The 19,257-nt window shown below is 41.9% G+C and overlaps 1 protein-coding gene across 1 annotated transcript; it reads right to left on the reverse strand.

Moving 5' to 3' along the window:
* Positions 1-5,244: 5,244 nt before the first annotated feature.
* PELI1 (pellino E3 ubiquitin protein ligase 1) lies at positions 5,245-13,013 on the reverse strand. The gene is made up of 6 exons (XM_010014556.1): positions 12,875-13,013; positions 11,661-11,790; positions 9,981-10,082; positions 7,767-7,964; positions 7,471-7,659; positions 5,245-6,502 (listed from the first exon to the last, which is right to left on the reverse strand). Exons 1-6 carry the CDS (start codon positions 12,943-12,945, stop codon positions 5,936-5,938), a joined length of 1,257 nt encoding a protein of 418 aa, XP_010012858.1. The 5' UTR covers positions 12,946-13,013; the 3' UTR covers positions 5,245-5,935.
* Positions 13,014-19,257: the final 6,244 nt, after the last annotated feature.

The raw sequence follows: 19,257 nt of genomic DNA on the forward strand, positions 1-19,257 counted from the left end.
CCCTGACCAACTCACATTTCCAGCATTTTCCAGTTGAATGGTCAATGCACTAAAAGTCACGTATTTCAATAGAAACACTTAAAAAAATAACCATAACCACAGTGAACATGAGTGAGAAACAGTTGAATAAAAACCGCAGAGAAAAGTGAATCTGATTTAACTTTTCGGGGGTTGAAGCAGAAACAAAATAAAAGGACAAAAGACACTAAACTATAAACAAACAGGATGATCTTGGGCATTAGTAGTAAGAATATGTATAAGGAAGCTTCCTCCCCAAGTGATTTAGCAGTGTACTGCACTTCTCATCTACTGTCTCCGTGCCTCATGCTTTGTGTGGCACGCTCATGGGGAATCCTTAGGAGTCCATCAAGTGCTGCAGAGGGGAAGCCTTCTAATGAGATGTTTTCACTATGGAGAGATAAAATAGACAATCCTGGCGTGAGTTATCACGCCAAAGGACTCTATACCCTCACCATGTTTCTGAAGGGCACCAGATCTCCAGTAGCGATCTCAGTACAGAGCTGTTATGTATGTAGACAGGGTAGAGGAAGGAAGTCAAAGCAGATTAATAATTTACTCCTGCCTCAGAGCTGTTCAGTGACACTAAATCAGCAAAAGCCTTCAAAATAAAAACGTCACGATATTGCAGGCACTGATGAATTACAAAGGAGCTGCCTCTGCCAGCAGGAAAATGCTTCTCTAGTTGATCTGTCAGGTCACTGGGTCCCACACAGAGGATGAGATATTTCTCAACCCCCTGTGCGGTAGCAATGGGCCCTCATCAGGGACAGCAGAACTGAGTATCTGCTGGTGCCTTCGCTGCTGCCACGAATACATCCGTGGCAGCAGAGACGGGCAAGCATCACAGGCCAGAGAAGAGGGCAACGCTGGTGCTGGTTCCCATTCCAGCTCTGCAAGAGGGGCAGTAGGACAGGGATGGAGAGCTGGGTGCACCAGCAGCCAAATCAAGAGTGTCAAGGAGCTCCTGACAGCCAGAGCTGGCACTTTGCCTCCAGTTACTCATCTCCTCCCAGGCTCAGCCTCAGGGACACAGCCCCAGCCAATGCCCAACCTGATCCCACACAAGGTTCTGCTGGGAGTCTGCTTCTGCAAAGCTGCAGAAGGGACCGTATCAGGGCTGGAGGGAAGAGGAGGAGGATGTGCAGCACCTCCCAGGGGAACCAAGGCAGCAATGTAAAGATTCAGGCACTGGGGCTTATGGCGAACACGTAAAGCCTCAGGCACACGCGAAGCCACCGGTCCCACTGCAGGCGCTGCAGTCCCCAAGGCTGTGTTGGGTACGGCTGCTCTCACCAGGGCCAGAGTAGGCTTGAGGAAATAAAAGCACTTCTCCTCTTTAAACCTGCCACTTCTTTTTCTTTCAGGAGGGAGACAGGACCAGGCCAACAACCAGCAGCACCCAGCACAGCTGAAGCAGGCTGTTTCTCACGCGGTAGCACACATCCCTATTTCCCCAGCTCGGTGCACGTTACCATGGGATACTGCATCCAACAGCACGGTTGGAACACTGCTGTTCTCTGCAAGGAAACAGGGGCCTCAGCTCTTGCTGCTGCCCTGGAAGCAGCACCTGGGAAGGGGCAGGCTTGCTGCTGCCTATGCAGAGGCCATGCTTGCCACAGAGCTGCTGACACAGGTCACAGGCATCATCACAGCTCCCACAGCGATGCTTTCCCAGGTCCTTCTCACAGGATACACAACAGTGCATGTACAAGCAGTATGTAGCTACGACAGAGCCTCAGAAGCTGCATTTCCAGGATGATCACAGCCCTTATGTTTAAGCCGAGTGCTACGATTAAAAATAGACAAGCTTTGCCAATGCTTTTACAGGAAAGGAAACAGGGATTGCACAAGCCAAGACTAGGACCAGGAAATCTGGTCTAACTCAACAGGAACCAGTCCTAACCCAGGTGAAAGACAGTGTGCAGGTAGCTGTCTGTAGTCATCGTGATAGATTTAGATTGCAAAATTGGAAATGTATTTTTAGAGTTCAGCCTGGAAAGTGTCTCTTCAGAAGGAGATCAAGCATGCCACAGCAGGGTCACTGTGGGACTTGCAGAGCACCATCGAGCAGAGGAGGATTGCTGGGGTGAATTCATCACATTGTTAAACCCTTCAGGGTACCAGCCTCATTCTTGCAGGTGTAACAAGCCTGGCACAGGTGGGATCAGAAAACCTCATCCCCAGCCTGCACCACGGAGCCACATCACATGCCCGTGGTGTTGCTTGAACCCGGTGGCTGAGTCAGTGAAGGGAACAGAAGGCTCTGTTGGTGCTGGGCTATCCACAGCCTCCGCAGGGAAAGCCCCCAGCAACCTCCCATCAACATGCTCCTGCCCTGCTGAGTCAACACACCAAGCTGCCCCGCTCCTGCTCTTGGAAAAGAAGAAGGGCTTCGTTACCCAGCTGCTGTGCCAAGCTGCTGCCTTTTACCAGCATTCGATCCAGGCAGTTTCCTACAGCTGAAAAGCAAATTAGCTCATTAAATCACCTGCTTTACACATCACACAAAGAGCAGCGCAGAACAGGGGCTGTGCACAAACCAAGTGCAGAAAGCAGAGCTGCTCATTTCCAGAGGCACTTCTGCAGGTCTGCACAGAACTCTAAGGCTAGAAAAAGGCCTGCCCTCACCTCATCTCATTCCCTCATCCGCTCCTCATACCTGCGGTGATCTCCCATCCATCCCGTTCCATTATTGTAGATGTCTCTTTCCATTCAAACCAACCTTTGAAAGCAGGTTAAGGCCACAGATGTCATTTGGGGCTGGTTTTCTGCAGGTTCAAGGGGCTGATTTTGGCTGCACACAAGTGGAGCTGTAATCATCTCAGATCCAGCACAGTGCAACCTCTTGCACTTCTCCCGGCTCCCAGATTAGTTCAGAAGCAGAGATTCTGAGTTCAGAGTGCCTCAGTCGGCTGGTTGAGCCAAAGGGATCATTTTACTTTTAATCTGACATTCATTTTACAGTTTACAGAGTACTAAACCTTCTATTTAAATTGTTTATTTAAGAACAGAAGCCCAGGGGGAACTCCAAAAGGGAACTGCACTCAAAGCTACTGCTTTTAGCTACCTTCCATGTAGTATGGAAATTGTTCCTCAAACTACTCGACTGCTGCTATGTTGCTTTTGACAGTGGGATTTCCATGCCTCAGGCATTTGAATCCATGTTCTGCCCTGTTAAAAACGGAATTAACAAGCCCAGTTTGGGTCAGGAAAAGTATACAATAGGCAAAGAGCACAGAGCAGGCTCAGAAGGGTTATCTCAGCATGATGCTGCCCAGAGAAACAGCCAGTTCTGCAAAGACTGCACCTTCTGTGGGGTTTCTCTTGTTTTGGCAGGATGGGGTAGAGAAATGTAATGAAAACATAATGCATCATCGTAATAGGGCAGAGGCTTAACGATGGTTGTGTGTTGGGCATGAACCTCTCTTTGTCCCCTCTATAGTCAGGTATGCATAAGCCCAAAAGCTCTGCTGGCTCCACATCAGCATCCAGCTGTGCCTCTGACCCAGGGTGAGCACCCTGCTTTGCATATGCCTGCTACCATCCTGTTCTCTGCTTTCACAATTCCTCTTTATATTATTCATTCTGCTTTGTAGCTTGCATCACATCCTTTTCTGATTTTTCATATCCTCTTAGTCAACAAGACCAGGACCAGAGAAGATGTGTCAATCCGATGTTGCAGGAGATGGAACCAAGAGCTCTTGCCATTTTAGAAGAGCCCAGCCATTTAAAGGTTATGCTTACATTTCATTATGTGTAACTACTGGGGGAAGACATCATTTAACCATGTCTTTTGAACCACAAATCTTGCCTTTGTTAAAGCAGGGTTAAACATAAACCAGGTCACATCTGAAAGGAGCCATTCAAATCCATGACCAGGATAACATGCAAGCTCTTTACAGTTGCTTTTCTGTGATCTTCATCCACACGTGCGGAACAGACACATGATGCAGAAGGGCCCTCTCCAGCCACTTTTCCCACCTCTTGGAAACAAAGCAACAGACAAATCCCAGATTTTCTATTTTTGAAAAGTGTTTACTCACGTAGTTTGAATAAATTAATTTGCAAATAAAAATTAAACTACAGTATACTATAGTTTGAATAAAATGATTAGAACAACTACAATACAGGGATTTCTTGCTGCATAAGTTTCATTACTTAATGCATATTATCTGGAAAATGTCAAAATCAGTTATATTTCCGTGGACAGGGAGTAACAGCAGTTACTTGTACATGACAGCTAAATGAACTTATAATACAGGTTTCCTGACACATGCATTTCCTGAGTGAACCAAACAATATATATAATTTCTTTTTAGAAATGGAGAAACAATTGACAGTCAAAGTAAATAATTCATGACATCTAAGCAACATAGGTCTCTCTTTAAACCAAGAAAACTTTAGAACAGCTTTGAAAGGAAAACTTAAAGCTATGCTATAAAGTACAGAAATTTGCTACTGCCAATTATACAGTATGTATGTTGAGAAAAGAACAAAGTATGAAGCTGGCCATAAAAAGCTCAACTCAGTCCTAAAAAGGTCAGGTTGTGCATTTGCCATGAAGCACGGTGGGTCAGCAGCAAGGCTGGATGTAGTGCACTGGCCATTTCTGGTGCATATAGGGGGAAAGGATGGGTAGGGAGAGCAGAGAGAGACTTACTAGAGCCCACGGCAGCGTGAGTGGATCTTATCAAAGCACCACACACACTGAGGTCTGTGACTCCGGTGCAGTCCCAGCTCTAGCTTTCCCCTAACAGACTGCCAACTGGGACAGGATGCACAAGGATGCCAGGATGCAGGCACGCATCCCTTGGGTACCAGGCTTCGACTTTGTTCCGTGTGTGGCCGAGATGAGTTATTGCACCTTGCAACAAGGTAAAGGCAAGCACATGAAGCCTGTGGCTCCCACATCTGACTGACAAGCCTGTCACAAGCTGCAGCTGTGGCCCATTCACAAATTGCTCCCTGCTCCCCACACATGTGCATCCACCTCTCCTCTCACCCCCTGCCCCAAACAGCAAGTTAAAAAATGAGCCTCATCTTTCAGGTTTGTTCACGTTTAACATTGGAAAACCCCTCACAAACATCACTAATGCTAAATAAAGAGATGTGTTAGCATGAAGGGAGAAAAAAATCCTTAATCTAGACTAAGTTGCATAATTCAAAGAGTCTGGTAAATACTTCTCTTCATAACCAGATCTTAAGTACAGTCCTACCTACCAAAAAGACATTTCAAGAAGTCCTCCTTAGCTACCTTTCAACAAGGTTAAAGCACACCTTTATGCCATCATCATTTGCATTAGCTTTGTTTTAAAAGCATTTTAACTATTCTAAGAACTCAGTATTTTAGATTAAAAGATTTTTCTACCATTTCCATCTCATGTTCTTCTCCACCCAGAGCTACTCTACACATCCAATTGCCGGATGTAACACACTATGACCATGCTACTCTCTAAACATTCTACATGTTTTCAATAATAAAGATAAATAGAAAAGAGTTAATATACACGTTCTATTTTACAATGTTTGCATCCAAGCTGTAAACTAATGTTCTTGGAACTATTTACCCTCCATATACAAAAAGAATGAAACAACTTCCAAATACTGTGGGCATGTGATTCAAAACCATTAAACGGAAGGCATCGAAGTTCACTCTATAACACTTCTTTGACCTTTTCAGAAGTAGATATTAACCAAAAAAAGCAGGAGTTCTCCCTCTTCTCTCCCCCATTTCTTCCATTTCCAGACTTTTATCAATAGAGAGGGATTTAGCCACTGTAACAAAAAAAACAACCCCCAAATTCTTCATCTTAATGCAAACCAGCAAAGCCCAGAGAATATGAAAAACAGTTGGTTTAAAAAAATCAGGATCTCTTAGCTTATCAATTTACTGCAGTCCTTGGAAACACATGTGTTAGTCAAGAGGTCCTTGGAAAATGAGTCTGATGTAGCCTTGCTCACCAGCCAGCTGATGCGCACAGAACGGACAGGCTGCGTGAAAAGTGTGAGTACCGTGAGGAAGAGGAATTTGGGACCAATATGCAGTTGTCTTTTCTGAGCACACGTGTCCACACGGGCTGAACGCATGAGTTGGAGGTCCTGCATCCACATAAAATCCCGCCTCACATCCAAGCCACAGAGGCACGTACGGGCCCACAGAGCGGCACATGGGACACTCGCGATCCTTGCCGTCTCTCTCCTCCTTGTTTCCCCAGTTGTGGTAGCCGTGGACGTGGCCACAGTTCAGGTACACCCATGGCTGCTTTTCATCTACAACATCTTTTCTCTTCATGCTGGGAAACGCCAAGGTGTTAAACCCCACGGGACACTGGGGCCTGGCTGCATTTATTTCCTGTCTTAGGGCCTCCAGGTGCTTGACAGTAGGAGTGCGTGAAAGCCCTTCCGCAGTGCGCCACAGCAGTGTTGCTCCACACAGGTCAATCAGAGAGCCATCCTGGAGTTGGTTTGTTTCATTCTCAACCTTGTGATGGACAAAGAGAAGGAGAGGTGTTACCTGAGGAGTAATATAAGGCACTTTCATAATAGAAATCTGCTAGACAAAAAGTTTCAAGCTGCTCTTGACTGTCCTGTACAAGATACCCACAGAGTGCCCAGTGGCAGCTTCTCTCTGCTTTCTTTAAAAAAGAAAGACAACAAACCAAAGCTTCTTAAGATAAATGTGTTCCTTAAAAAAAAGGCATGAAACGCTCCTCTCCAACCTTAATAACTTCTCTCAACTCCATCCCTACAGCAGACCCAGCTATGTTACTTGAAATGCATAAGGAGGAACAGCACAAGACTAGTCTTGTTTAGTCCTCCATCAGATTTTAGATTGTTTCTTCAAACCCACCTTTCCACATGGCCTTCCTCTCCTCCCAAAAAAGTCAGCTGTTAGCATTCCCAGCTAAATGCATCACTTAAATAAGTGTTCATGTAGTGTTTCTTTTAGCTAACAGATCCCAAATCATACCAAATCAAACCAATTACCTCCTGGTAATGTTGGCAATGCTTTGGCAACAAGAGGAACACTCAGAATGCCAAGGTGGAAATGGATATCCAGGTATATAGCATGTGTCAATAACATTATAATTATTCTTTATTATTCTATAAAAAGTGGGAAACCTTAAAAGCATAAACTCAAGAGGGAGAATGAGGAAAATACTCTTTAAACATGGGCATGACTATGACCATAGAAGTTGGCAGAAGAGCACAGCAGGCTGGCAACTCAACTTAGGAGAGTAGTCTAGAAGAGTTTAGGAAAGCCATTAAGTCCTAGTTTGCAGATAAAACATCAGTTACTCAGGTTGAGCAAGACACTTTCAAGTAAGAAGTCAGTGTAACTAATTATAGAGGTGACATCTACACTCCATGAGGCAGATCCCAGGCTTCACCACTTCTGGTTGTACCCATTTGGAACAGGTTGCATAAAACACTGGTCACCGCTCTTACCATTTTTCCCCTCTGCTGAGCTGATCTGGTTTCACGGAGGCTGAACACATTCCCACACACAGATATCTCTCTCCACACCCCTGGCTTGGAGTCTTCTGTAAATCCATTACGAGGATGCATAACAAGAACTCCATTTGTGGTTAGTCCATCCATTTGCCCATCTGATGTCTTCCACTTCGCAGCCTTCTCCTAAGAGAATTACATCAGTGAAAACTTAATTTGGCTGAAGTAGAGCTATGAATTAGCTTAAAAATAAGCCTACACTGAACACAGAGGTAAAAAGAGAGTTCCCTTACCCCAAGAAAGATGTTTTTTGAGGAGTCAAATCCTGCAGCATATATTCTTGCTGTATAAGGAGGGTTACGTTCACAGATGATTCTGCAGGCAAACCTTGATATAGTGCTCTGCACAGACTGCGTATCTGAGTTACTCTGACTTCCAGGAACTGTATCTGTCACTACAAAGTCTATAGGGCTTTCCGTTGACCGACCAATCTGGAAAGGGATTAAAGAAACCAAACATAGACAAAACAAAACCTTCAGAAGTTTGCCTTTGAGTCTAGGAATACTGAAGTTCAAAACATTTAAAAACGATCAAGAAAAATTCATGACATTCTAGTTTAAAGGATTTCCCTCCACCGATCTAAATTCAGGTTTCTAAAGCCTAATCTGAATTGATGTGTTATTTCACCTCCATGTGAACAAAGCTATTCTGAAGGCTGAGTACAACCAAGTGAAGGAAGGAGAAGTAAAATCATGTAATTAAGTCAATTCTGAGACAATTTCCCATTGAAAGCCTTCTCATCAGAAAGTTTACACTCGGGTCAGCCGGACCAGCTGCAGCAGCAGCACCAAAACAGCTAGGAAACAGCAGTTAGATGGAAAAGTGTGATATTCAGTCACTTAGAATGCCCAGAACACTCTGAACAATGCCAGACTATGTGAGGTGTGGATGTAGGAAAATCAGATTGCATGAGCTGACTCTCCAGCTCTGATGGGGCACTAGAGAGCAGCACATCTGTCAGGAAAGAGCAGGTACAAGATGTTTGTGGTGGGGAGGGGTTACATTAACATGCACAGAACACAACAAGAATGCAACATCTGACTAAAATCACATTTTTTCTAGTAGCTGTGCCCTATTTTCTGGTTGCGTGGAAGAATGACTTTTGCAGTCCCACACAACTGTCCTGGGTTTGATAGAACTGCATAGGTTTCACTGCTGTTCTGGTCAACTCATTGTGTCCTTTTCCTTATAAAGTAGGAAAAGAAGTTATATCCCTCTCCCAAACATCAGTGTAGCCAGGTTTAAAGCCTTCTCTCACTTCCAGAGCTCTCAGCCTCTTCTCATAGCTGGTCACATTAAGACTGATTAACTGCTGGGCAGGAGACCCAAAAGCCTGCGGCACTCTTTGGTGAAGGCTGGAGAGTTTTCATGAGACTGAAACTGCTTTGTCAGAATGTATTTTTCTATTGCTTCTTAGTCAGGATAACCCATCAGTACACAGGGACTGCCACTGGCGATTTTAGAGCAGCATACATGCCACAGCATGCCTGAAGAGAGAACACTCACACAAACAATAGCTTATGCTGCACTTAGTTCATTACAGCCCTTTTGCTCTGTTGTAGGTATTTGCAGTTGCAGAGCAGCTTCCTCCACCACTTACCAACACTTCCCACCTCCTTAGATCCTGCAGTGGCGTCACAGCTAAATGCTGTGACAGCAAAACTCCTTGCCATAATTTAGTGACACCACAAGAAAATCAATGCAAGATCAGCCCGGAAATCAGAAGGAACAAAGCGCACACAAAAAAACCCCTAAAACAAAACCCTTCCTTTTGAGAAAAACAGGAAACAATTATAAGATATGAGCATACACCACAGCTGCAGATGTGTTTGTGGTTCCTTCTCATACATACAGGAACTGCAGCGAAGTTGCTCTGAACTGCCAGCACATCAGAATTGGGCCTCCTCTCACCATGTTTCCCAGTGCTTTAGACTTATTTCTGGGTTTGCTTAAAGGAGTTAGGGATACTTTTCATATTAGTTTTGTCAAAAGCTTTCCTGTCTTTTCACACTGTATTTCTTCCACCCTGTCTCCAACTGGCTAATCCCAAATCCCTTCATAAATGCTAGAAGCAAAGTTCCAAGTGCTTGAAGAGAATAGTGCTCTTTATTCTTCATGTTGTAAGGAGGGACTTGGAGACAGGTTATGGGACTTGCGGACTGGCAATCAAAGGCAGAACCATAATCACATGCATTAGTCACAAAAAGAACCCCAACTTTCACCTCTGACCAGGCCTAAAAGAGATGCTCAGATATACAGCCTTCCTCATGTGATGGCCTGGGAATAAACAGAATGAAACGTCTCTGAATAGTAAAGTGCAGAAAGTGACACATGCAAACTTTGAGGTCTGAGAGGAAAAGCCTGTAGAGAGGACGTCTTGTTAGAAATCACCAAAAGTGAGAATACACTTATATATACCTATATATACACATACTTCCTTTACATACCTGGAACATATCTGTGTTGCTGTCATGTGTGTATTCAACTACTACTGTCTGGGCCCGAGACAAAGTGTAAGATATGCTGTGTTGGTCCTTATTACTTATTGCCTGTAGACAAAATGCCAAATATTATTGAACCAGTGAATAATAACTCTACTGAATACAGCAGCAATACAGACAATATACATATAACCAAGCTCCTGTTCTGCTCAATTAATGCATTAAAACAGATGGTTGTTAGTGACACACCTGTAGTTAAACTTCACAAAAACCAGTCCTGGTCATTAAAAAAAGCTGCAGGATTGATTCAGCAACAGACCAAACTGGTCTCTTCACCATATGCTGCAACAAAATACATCTAACCTAGACATATTATTAGTCACGCTTCATGTTAAAGCAACACTAGCCTTACACAAAAGAACAAACAACTGAGTGCAAAGGCTAAAACTGAATAGTATGGCCTTCCCAGCCTGAATTTCAACAGCAAAGCAAGGACAGAAAAAAAAAAAACCTTAAGGACTTCATTCTAAAACCAGGATCTGAGTTCATACCAAAATCAGTGATTAATAGTAAGATATATAGACAAAAAACATAACAAGTAGTAGGGTAAAATGGAGAAACTCAGCATAGGCTGCAGAAATCACAGCAAAGTAGTCTAGGTTTCAGTTAGTGTAGATTTTCATTCTGCAACTACCTCTTGGGAACGGAACAAACATTCTTCTAGAAGTGCTTCTAAATACCACTTACTTGAAAACCGTAAGAAATTAGTAAAAATAAATGTTGTCCTCCCAGATCTCCTATAGATTTAATTCTATTACAAGAACTTTGGTTTAAAAAAATGCCTTTGATTTCAGAATACTTTATGCCATTCCCTGAATTTAGGAATCAATATTCGTAAGTGTCAAGGTATTTAGGGAGTCAAACACCTAACACTATAGTATTTAAGGGCCTTGACACTGGTGATCACTAAACAACCACTAAGCATTCTCAAATTCCATTGGTTTTAGTAGAAATGCTCCAGTTGTTGTTAACATGATTGCACATACACTTGAATTGCCACAACATAGAAGTATTTCCTGGTAATATTTTAGTTATAATGTATTAGTTTTGACATGAAATACAATTCAACTGCAGGACCTAAGCCCTTCCTTTACTGCTTTGTAACGGGAACTCTGAAACTGATTACAAGCACTATAAAACATGCCCTGCAAAAACCACCTGTCCTCATCCCCGGGGAACTCCCCCTTGGATGGAGTAGCAAGTGCACACAGAGCTTTGGCAAAGGATCATTTAAGAGTCAGCTTCATGTGAAGTGAAGTTAGCCCTAAAGCATGAGGGAGTGCAAAACCAGGAAGTCTAGACCAGATGTCTGCAGTGAGTTTGGAAGGAAAACAAAACAGAAAGCATTTTACATGACTGGCCTGTGCCTTGAACCTTCATGTTTCAAAAATAAACATTTTTCTTTCTGGACACAGCAAGGACTGGGCATTAGTTTTGTTTTGCTGAAAAGTTTCTTGCTAGCCCTGACTGGTACCAAAAAACCTTGGATAAACATCAACTACACTTTTCACAGCCAGAACTTCATGCTTTTTACATCATTTCATCTCAGCATAACAGCACTGACTTCACTCAACTCTTTAGACAGCACCAGGAGAAATTATACTTAACTAGACAAATTGAGCTTACCTTTGCTGCTTGAGGGGTACAGGCAATATGCACAGTGCTAGGTTTCACCCCATTTGCCTTGGGCCTTTTAAATAAAGCAAACCTACTTTTTCTTCTTCCTCTATCTCCATTTGGGAGAGACCCATTGTACCTAACAAAAAAGCACAGGAAAAGAACAAAGTCCATCTTCCTGTATTACTTAGCTTCCCATGAGATACAGACCCACAAGAACTTTCATTCTAAGCACGAAGTCTTCTTAACTAGTGTGGTATTAATAATTACAGATTTCCAAACAGTCACATTTAAATCTGAGAATTGATAAACACAATATTGAAACATGACCAAAGGATTACAGTATGTACACACAAAACCTGTAGGGCAAGGAATTCTACCCAGATCAATCTCAAAGCTACTACTGACATGTGAAAGACTTGAGTTCCAAACATGATAACAAGTACAGTTACATGCCTATCTGCTGCTTTCTCTCTAAATGGCATCACACTGTAAATGAAAGATTCTAAATACTCAAAAACTGTGATAGAGAGCTAGTATTGTGGAGAATTTTGATTGAAATAAAGACCCATAAGAAATAGATAATGCTGTCCTGTGAGACTCCAATTTAATCCATCAAAAACCCCTCAGAGTCTCACTTTGAACATGTCAACATACAAAAGCCAGCCGGCAAACTTGCTTTATTAACATCTTCTGTTTGCACTTTGGTATTATAGTCAGCTTCTTATAAAACTCCTTTTATTTTAAAGTCCTAGGGAACCTCTCCTTCCACATAATCACATTAGTTATCTGTCTTGGCCCAACCTGGAACCAGCTGGGAAACCCTTCACAATTTGGCTGCCTTTGTCACAAAATGCTTACGTGCAGTGAACACAAGAGCTGAAAATCAACTTACATCTACTCAGGTATTTAGAGTCGTACCTCCGTGCTCACACCGTCACAAAACAGTATGCACACTGCAGTGCAATTTTGCAATGTATAATGCCTGTCTGCCACTGAAAAAGGCAGCCTTCCTTCCACTCCCCCCTTACATGAGTTCAGCTATTGAAGAAAAGCTGATCAGCTTCACTGTTCAGTTGCACGCTCACTAGATACACTGCAAAAGAGGGAGTTCAAGTGGTAGGTTGTGGGATCATCTCACAACAACCTGTGTTCTACCTGCTTGAAGTGCACCCTGAATTTCTACCTTCATTCTCACTTCCAACCAAGACACAAACACTTACCCTAATACAATCAATTCACCATATTTTACTGGTGCTTTTGATGGATGATTTTCTTGATCAGGAGAAAACATGAGCTTAGCTAATGACTTCTTCTCAAATTTCAGGTCTCTGATCAAGAGTTGTGGCACACTTTGTTCATTATTTCCTGTAAAAACAAAGATAAAATTAAATGTAAGAGAAAAGACTCAAATCCATCAGTTACACAAACCTGCACACCTGATACACTACAGTATTTTGTGTTTTCCATATTTTGGTTATGCCTGAAATAATTTTAAAAACATACATATAAACCCACAATTAAGGTTGAATTGCTTAGAAGAACTACCAGATCACAAAAACCACAAGTGCACTTAGAAATATATAGTATGGTCTTGATAAAACATCCAAAGTTGTCTTCCTTCATGCTAATTTTTAGTATAAATGGTTCACAGCTTCATTTAGAATGTTTGGTTCAACCAGCTACCAAGAAGTAGAGCCACATAGGGATTAAATTTAAAGAAAAAACCAACAAAAGCAAGATTGGTCCATTGGCCATAGAAGTAGACATGTTCATGGAAACTATGTGATTCAGAGCTTTCTAAGAAACTTCTGGATTTGCAAATGGAAGGAAGTTGTATCACAATTTGATACAGTCTATCATACAAGTTTGAGGTGTGCAATGTGACCGTCTCATGTTCAGCTAGAAACAGAAGTGATGCAAACAGCTGTATGAAGGAGATTTCCTGAAGGAATTCCACATAATTCTTAATGAGAACAGTCTCTTGAAGTGCAATTTTTTGCCATGCTTCTGCTCTGAGAAACAGTTCACATGAGGATTTTTTACAGCTTCTCATTAGTAACATTTCCAGACACCTCTGACCTACCCAGACAGAGCACTTGCTGGATAAAGACCAGAGCTGATGCTCGCCTATTTGAGGCTTTCTTGAACAGAAATAAGAACATTCCCTCGTACTCCCAGGTAAGTTTCACACCAACAAAGAAGATAGTAAGCTTTTATAGTACTGATGGTTAATGTTCTGCCTTCTGCGCAAATACACATTTTGGACTACATTTCTTGAATCCTATCATCAACTTTGCATGACTACAATGCTTTATCTCCATTTTCTTCTTCCTCAACCAGACCACAGATATTAGCCAAAAAGATGCCAACATGCACATTTTACCTACCCCCATCTTACGTCCTAACAACAAAGAAGTGGATGTGGTAGTGCTTGACAACCTGCTCATATTTGTTCAGAAGCCAAAGCAAAGATCCCTTTAGTGATGTGATCTCTACCCTCACCTGATCCTCTCTGTTCCTTCAGAGAAGCTTGGCCTTCAACATCTCTTCTCAATCTACCTCTTTCTTATTTAGCATGGATATGTTGATCCCCACTTGCAATCAGCTCACAGTGGTCTCTGAAAATTCAGTGTGCTCCTTCATGTTTTCTTACATGCCATCTCACATACGTGGGAGGCCTTCGCACAAATACATGCAAAGACATCTTACTGTCCTACACACTTTTGCTGTGACGCCTGCAGAACACAATCAGGAGGCTAAATCCAAACCTTTCTTCTTCTTTTCAGTTCTCATGATCTTCCAAATCTCTTCTTTGTTCTGAAGTCCGGGTACTGTGGATTTCACAGTGCTTCAAACAAGCAGTTAACTGAAGACTCTTTGTGGTTCGCACACATATGACATTATTACAACAGTATCCTGACCCACTACTAGATGTGTGAGCGCGTTGTAATAAATCTGATCTGCACAACACTACTATGAAGTGCCTGTGTCCTGTTGACACAACAGTTACACCAGTATGTTTTTGCCCCATCGGAAGCAGTGTGCATTTTCACTGGGCAGCTATCCCAGTTCAAGCTTTAGGGTATCCATCATTTAGCTGGTGCAGAAACTGCCTTATACTGATCCAACAGTCCTCATCTGTCACACAGGAATAGCAACAGCAGGACAGGAGAGAGCAAAGCATTGTAGATTTGCTCCAAAGCATTTCTAGATTGCTGACCCAAGTGTAGCAGTAACTTAACTGGGATGGTGAGGGCTCTTACTGCTGTAGTTTGGGCCCAAGGTGTCTTCGTTCTAAAATGAAGAATTTAAAGCAAGCTTATCTATGAAAACGTGACCTCAAATTCCTATCATGCCAGTAAGTCATAACACATCAAAGTGGAGATTTTATCCCTGATAAATGCAGCCCCACTACACTGTTCACCATTTTCATGGTTGCTCTGACCACCTGTGGCCTTCCTTCCCTTCCAGCATCACAACTCCACCTTGTAGCACCACACCAGCAATTTCCTGAAACCATGTGCCTTTGAAGACACAGCAGGTGTGATTTACTGACATTAATACCAAACTCTACAGCTTTAAGTGTTTAAAAATGCTTGGTTCTCAGGCCACATCTCCATTTGGAAGTATTTCTACTTAAGAAGCAAGTATAAATCTTAGGTATTGACCTGGATAAAAACAATTCTATAAATTATTTTTGTAATCAACTTAAGAATTTCTTGTTTTGCTTTATTGTAAAATAATCGTCATCATAGCTGCTTGTATATTGTCTTCTAAAAACAGCTCCTCATGTTTTCATCTCCTCCCCAAATGATTAACCTATTTCCTACTTGAATATTGACCTCCTCAGCAGCCTTCCCTGCAATTCAGGCTTCTCCACATACAACTAATTTTGTCCTGGCCATTGCATTTTGCATTCAATGCTTCGCATTTCTTTGCTAGAATACATAATTGTCTTTTGAATTGACATTTAACAACTTGGAAGAAATACTGATATGAAATCTATAGCACCACCCATTAGGAAATGGCACAGGAGTAGTAAATACCATGACAGGGTAAAAAAAGATTTGAATAGTATCTACCTAACACTATGGTATTTGATAAAGAGATAATTCATTCATTTAGAGAAGGTGGGAAGGTAAGCATCAAAAACAACGTTTAACTTTTGCTTTCTAACTTTTAGTACAAGAAAAGCTTTGATGTAGCTTCTCCTCTCTTCACCCGAAATAAACTTCATGGATAGCTAAAAAACAAAATACAACTCCCAGTCAGAGTCAGCTTCTGACTCTCAGTAAAAGTAATTATATATGAACTGCTGAAGGAGACTCTGCTTTGAAGAGTTATCTGACCAGCTGGCCCCTAACCTCCTTGGAAGAGGTAACTGAGCAGAAACCATACACAGAAGGGGCAAATAATTCCAAGTGACAGACTTCAGCAATGCAAGAAGTTAACTAGAAGATCTTAGTATAAGGAAAAGTGTACAACATCTAATGCTAAACACCTTCTTCATACACTTTTTGTTTCACATTTAAAGAAAACCAGCCAAGTTTATTTTGGGACCAGCCCATACCATGGAAGCTCACTTCTTATTTGACTTAAGGAAGGTTCAAGAGTTAAGGAATCTAGAGCTATCCTTAGTAAAACATCTTGCTCGTACACTTTCAAGAGCATGGCTTGAATATTTGAACTTGATTTTTTTTAATCTATCTCAGAACATTTATGAACTGTACACACCACTTTGACAACTCCTAACACCCAGTTAACTTCAACCCAATCACATACCAAATTCAGCACTCCTAAATAAACCCTAATCAGTGCAACGTACACACTACTTCTCACCCACTATGACCTGTCTGATGCACTGTACCCCAAGGGAAGACTTATTTCAGTCCCAGAAATAACAAAGATTAATTATATTCTTCCAATATGCTTCACTGGAGTAGGCTCTGAACAACAGACTGTTTAAATTCCTCCAAAGAACCTTCAACTCTAATAAGGAATAAAGTGTTAATAACAAGATCCAGCCCCACTCAACATTCTTCCAAAATCACAGAACCAACAGTGGCAAATTTCTGGTCAAGATCTCTGCTTCTGCTACAGAGAAGAGACCTAAGCCTCAAAACCTCTACTTCTGCACAGTCCTGTATTCTAGAGTTGAAAAGATTGTGTGAGCAAAGCAACTTACAGGAAAGATTAAAGAGTTTCAGAAAGGCATTACATGGTTGGGAAAGAGGTTAGCACAAAGCCACAATGGGTACCAGCTAGTGTCTTTCAGTCTCAATAGGCAACTGCAACAAGAAGAACTCATCTATAAGTAATACCTTTTTATTCTTAAATGGTTCCTCTGGAAATGGGAGAAAGCTCAATGAAGGTAACCTGCACAATACTGTGTGTGTCACAGTTGTGTTACCATAGAATGGTTTGGGTTGGAAGGGACCTTAAAGATCATCTAGTTCCAACCCCCTGCCACGGGTAGGGGCACCTTCCACTAGACCAGGTAACTCAAAGCCCCGTCCAAGCTGGCCTTGAGCACTTCCTGGGGATGAGACTTGGATGCACAACCTCTCTGGGCAGAAGAGGTAACTTCGAAACTGGAAAAAGTATTTAATATTTGTTTAGGAATGGAAATCCAGTTTCTTACAAGCCTTCTTGTTCTTCAATATTCACTTGAGTCACAGAAGGCCAAAGATTGCTATGGCAGAAAGCAAGCCACAAATTTCTGATTGCATCTTGAATGCAATCATTCAAGATTAATAGAAGGAAAGAAGGAAAAGCCATATCATTGTACTCTCTCCTGTCACACTCACACACTAGAGTCTGAATCTAGAGGCAGACTACTCCCTGGGAAGACCTCACAAACCGTGCTTCAGAGTAGATGAAGAGTTTGAGAATCTGCCCACTTTCACGGAACGTGCCATTTTCAGTGAGGGACAGAGAATGAATTTTGGTTGGTTTTGAACTATCATCCTTAGCTTACCAGCCACCCTCAAATATTCAGCTGCCTTTTTGGATCTTGAGACTCATACACAACTCATACATACAACAGTCTTTGGTGGCTTCTACAGAAAATCTTCAGGTTTTGTTTGCACTAAGGCACAGCACCTTGTGAGTAAGCTCACTATTCAGTAGATCCAGCACAGCTTTTGGAATTGCAGCAAGAGCAGCAGTATCTTAATGGTTAAAATGGGCCAGGGGGAGGGGAGAACATGAATTCAATGAGCCCAAGCAGAGGTTCATTAAACACTCGGCTGTGAGCTAAAAATACTAGAATAAAAGTCTCTTTGTAATAAATTACCATCATTTTCTAAACACAGAGCCAGCATTATAGGCTGCTAGCAACTGCAGCTAGTGCCAGACTAGCCCTTTTCTAAAATACTGCATTAAAACCCCACTTTCACAATATAAAAAGAAGTCCTCTGTCAATGAGTATATTAAAATAAAAATATGCTGATTCAGAATCAAAAATGGCATTTTTTCCCCATTTTTATAATATTATCCTTATGCTCTATATCTACGTATTCTAAAGTTTGGAATTTTTTTGGCTTTTAGAAATAAAGCACAAGACAGCTTGTCTACTGATGTTCTTATTTTCTTATACAATTTGCTATTTGTAGTTCTCCATTTGCTATCCTTGCAGTTCTCATACCCAGCTCTTCCCTCTGCAATTCTGTGTTAGATCAAGGGGGAACACAGACCAAATATAACACGCTCCTTCTGACAGGTATGCAGTTACAGGACAAGAGGCAACACACAAGCTGCAACACAGAAAATCCTGATTAGCTATTAGAGAGAAAACAATCCAGAGCAGTGATGGCATCTCCATCCTTGGAGATACTCAAACCTCAGCTGCACATGGCTCTGAACACCCCGACCTAATGCAGTCCAGTCCCACTTTGAGTAGGGCAGCTGGACCAGAAAACCTCCCAAGTTAAATTATGCTAAGAATGCAATTAATTTTAGAAAGTCCAACATAATTTTATCATGCAACTGAAATATACACCACAGGTGCACTTTTGATCAGTTAGACAAATTATGAGTAGCTCTATTACCAATGAAACAAAACTTCATCCTTATCCTCCCGAGATTTACACATTACTGTCTATAGCTTCGTTTTGATTTAAAACCTCATACTGTCCTTCACACAAAGAATTCACATTGAATAGTGCAGTCACCTGACAAAAAACAAGTAGGACCCAAGTTTGCCAATATCCATTTACACATTTAAGCTCTTTAGCACTCCAATTTCCACTCGTCAATCTCACAACTGTAAACTCAGAAGCCAAATTCCTCTGAATGCATGCACAGTATTTCAGTGCTGCATATTGTTTTCTATGGTTAAGTCTCATTCCTTCAAAGGCAAAAATCTTAACTTCCAGATTTAAAGGAACAGAGTATCAAAGTTAAAGTCACTGTGAGACAAAAAGGATCCATGCAGAGTATTTGTCAAGATGAAGATATTTGCAAGAAGGAAGAGGCAATTAGTAGTGACAGAGAAGAAAACCAAACCATAAAAGACCCAACAAAGTAATTCCCAGCAGATCAGCTTCTTGTTTGATTATGAGTGCCCATCAAGTCCAGGTTGCCAGATTTCACAAGCAGCATC

This window comes from Nestor notabilis, unplaced genomic scaffold (assembly GCF_000696875.1).
Source record: "Nestor notabilis isolate BGI_N333 unplaced genomic scaffold, ASM69687v1 scaffold1585, whole genome shotgun sequence".
Lineage (NCBI taxonomy): Eukaryota > Metazoa > Chordata > Aves > Psittaciformes > Psittacidae > Nestor > Nestor notabilis.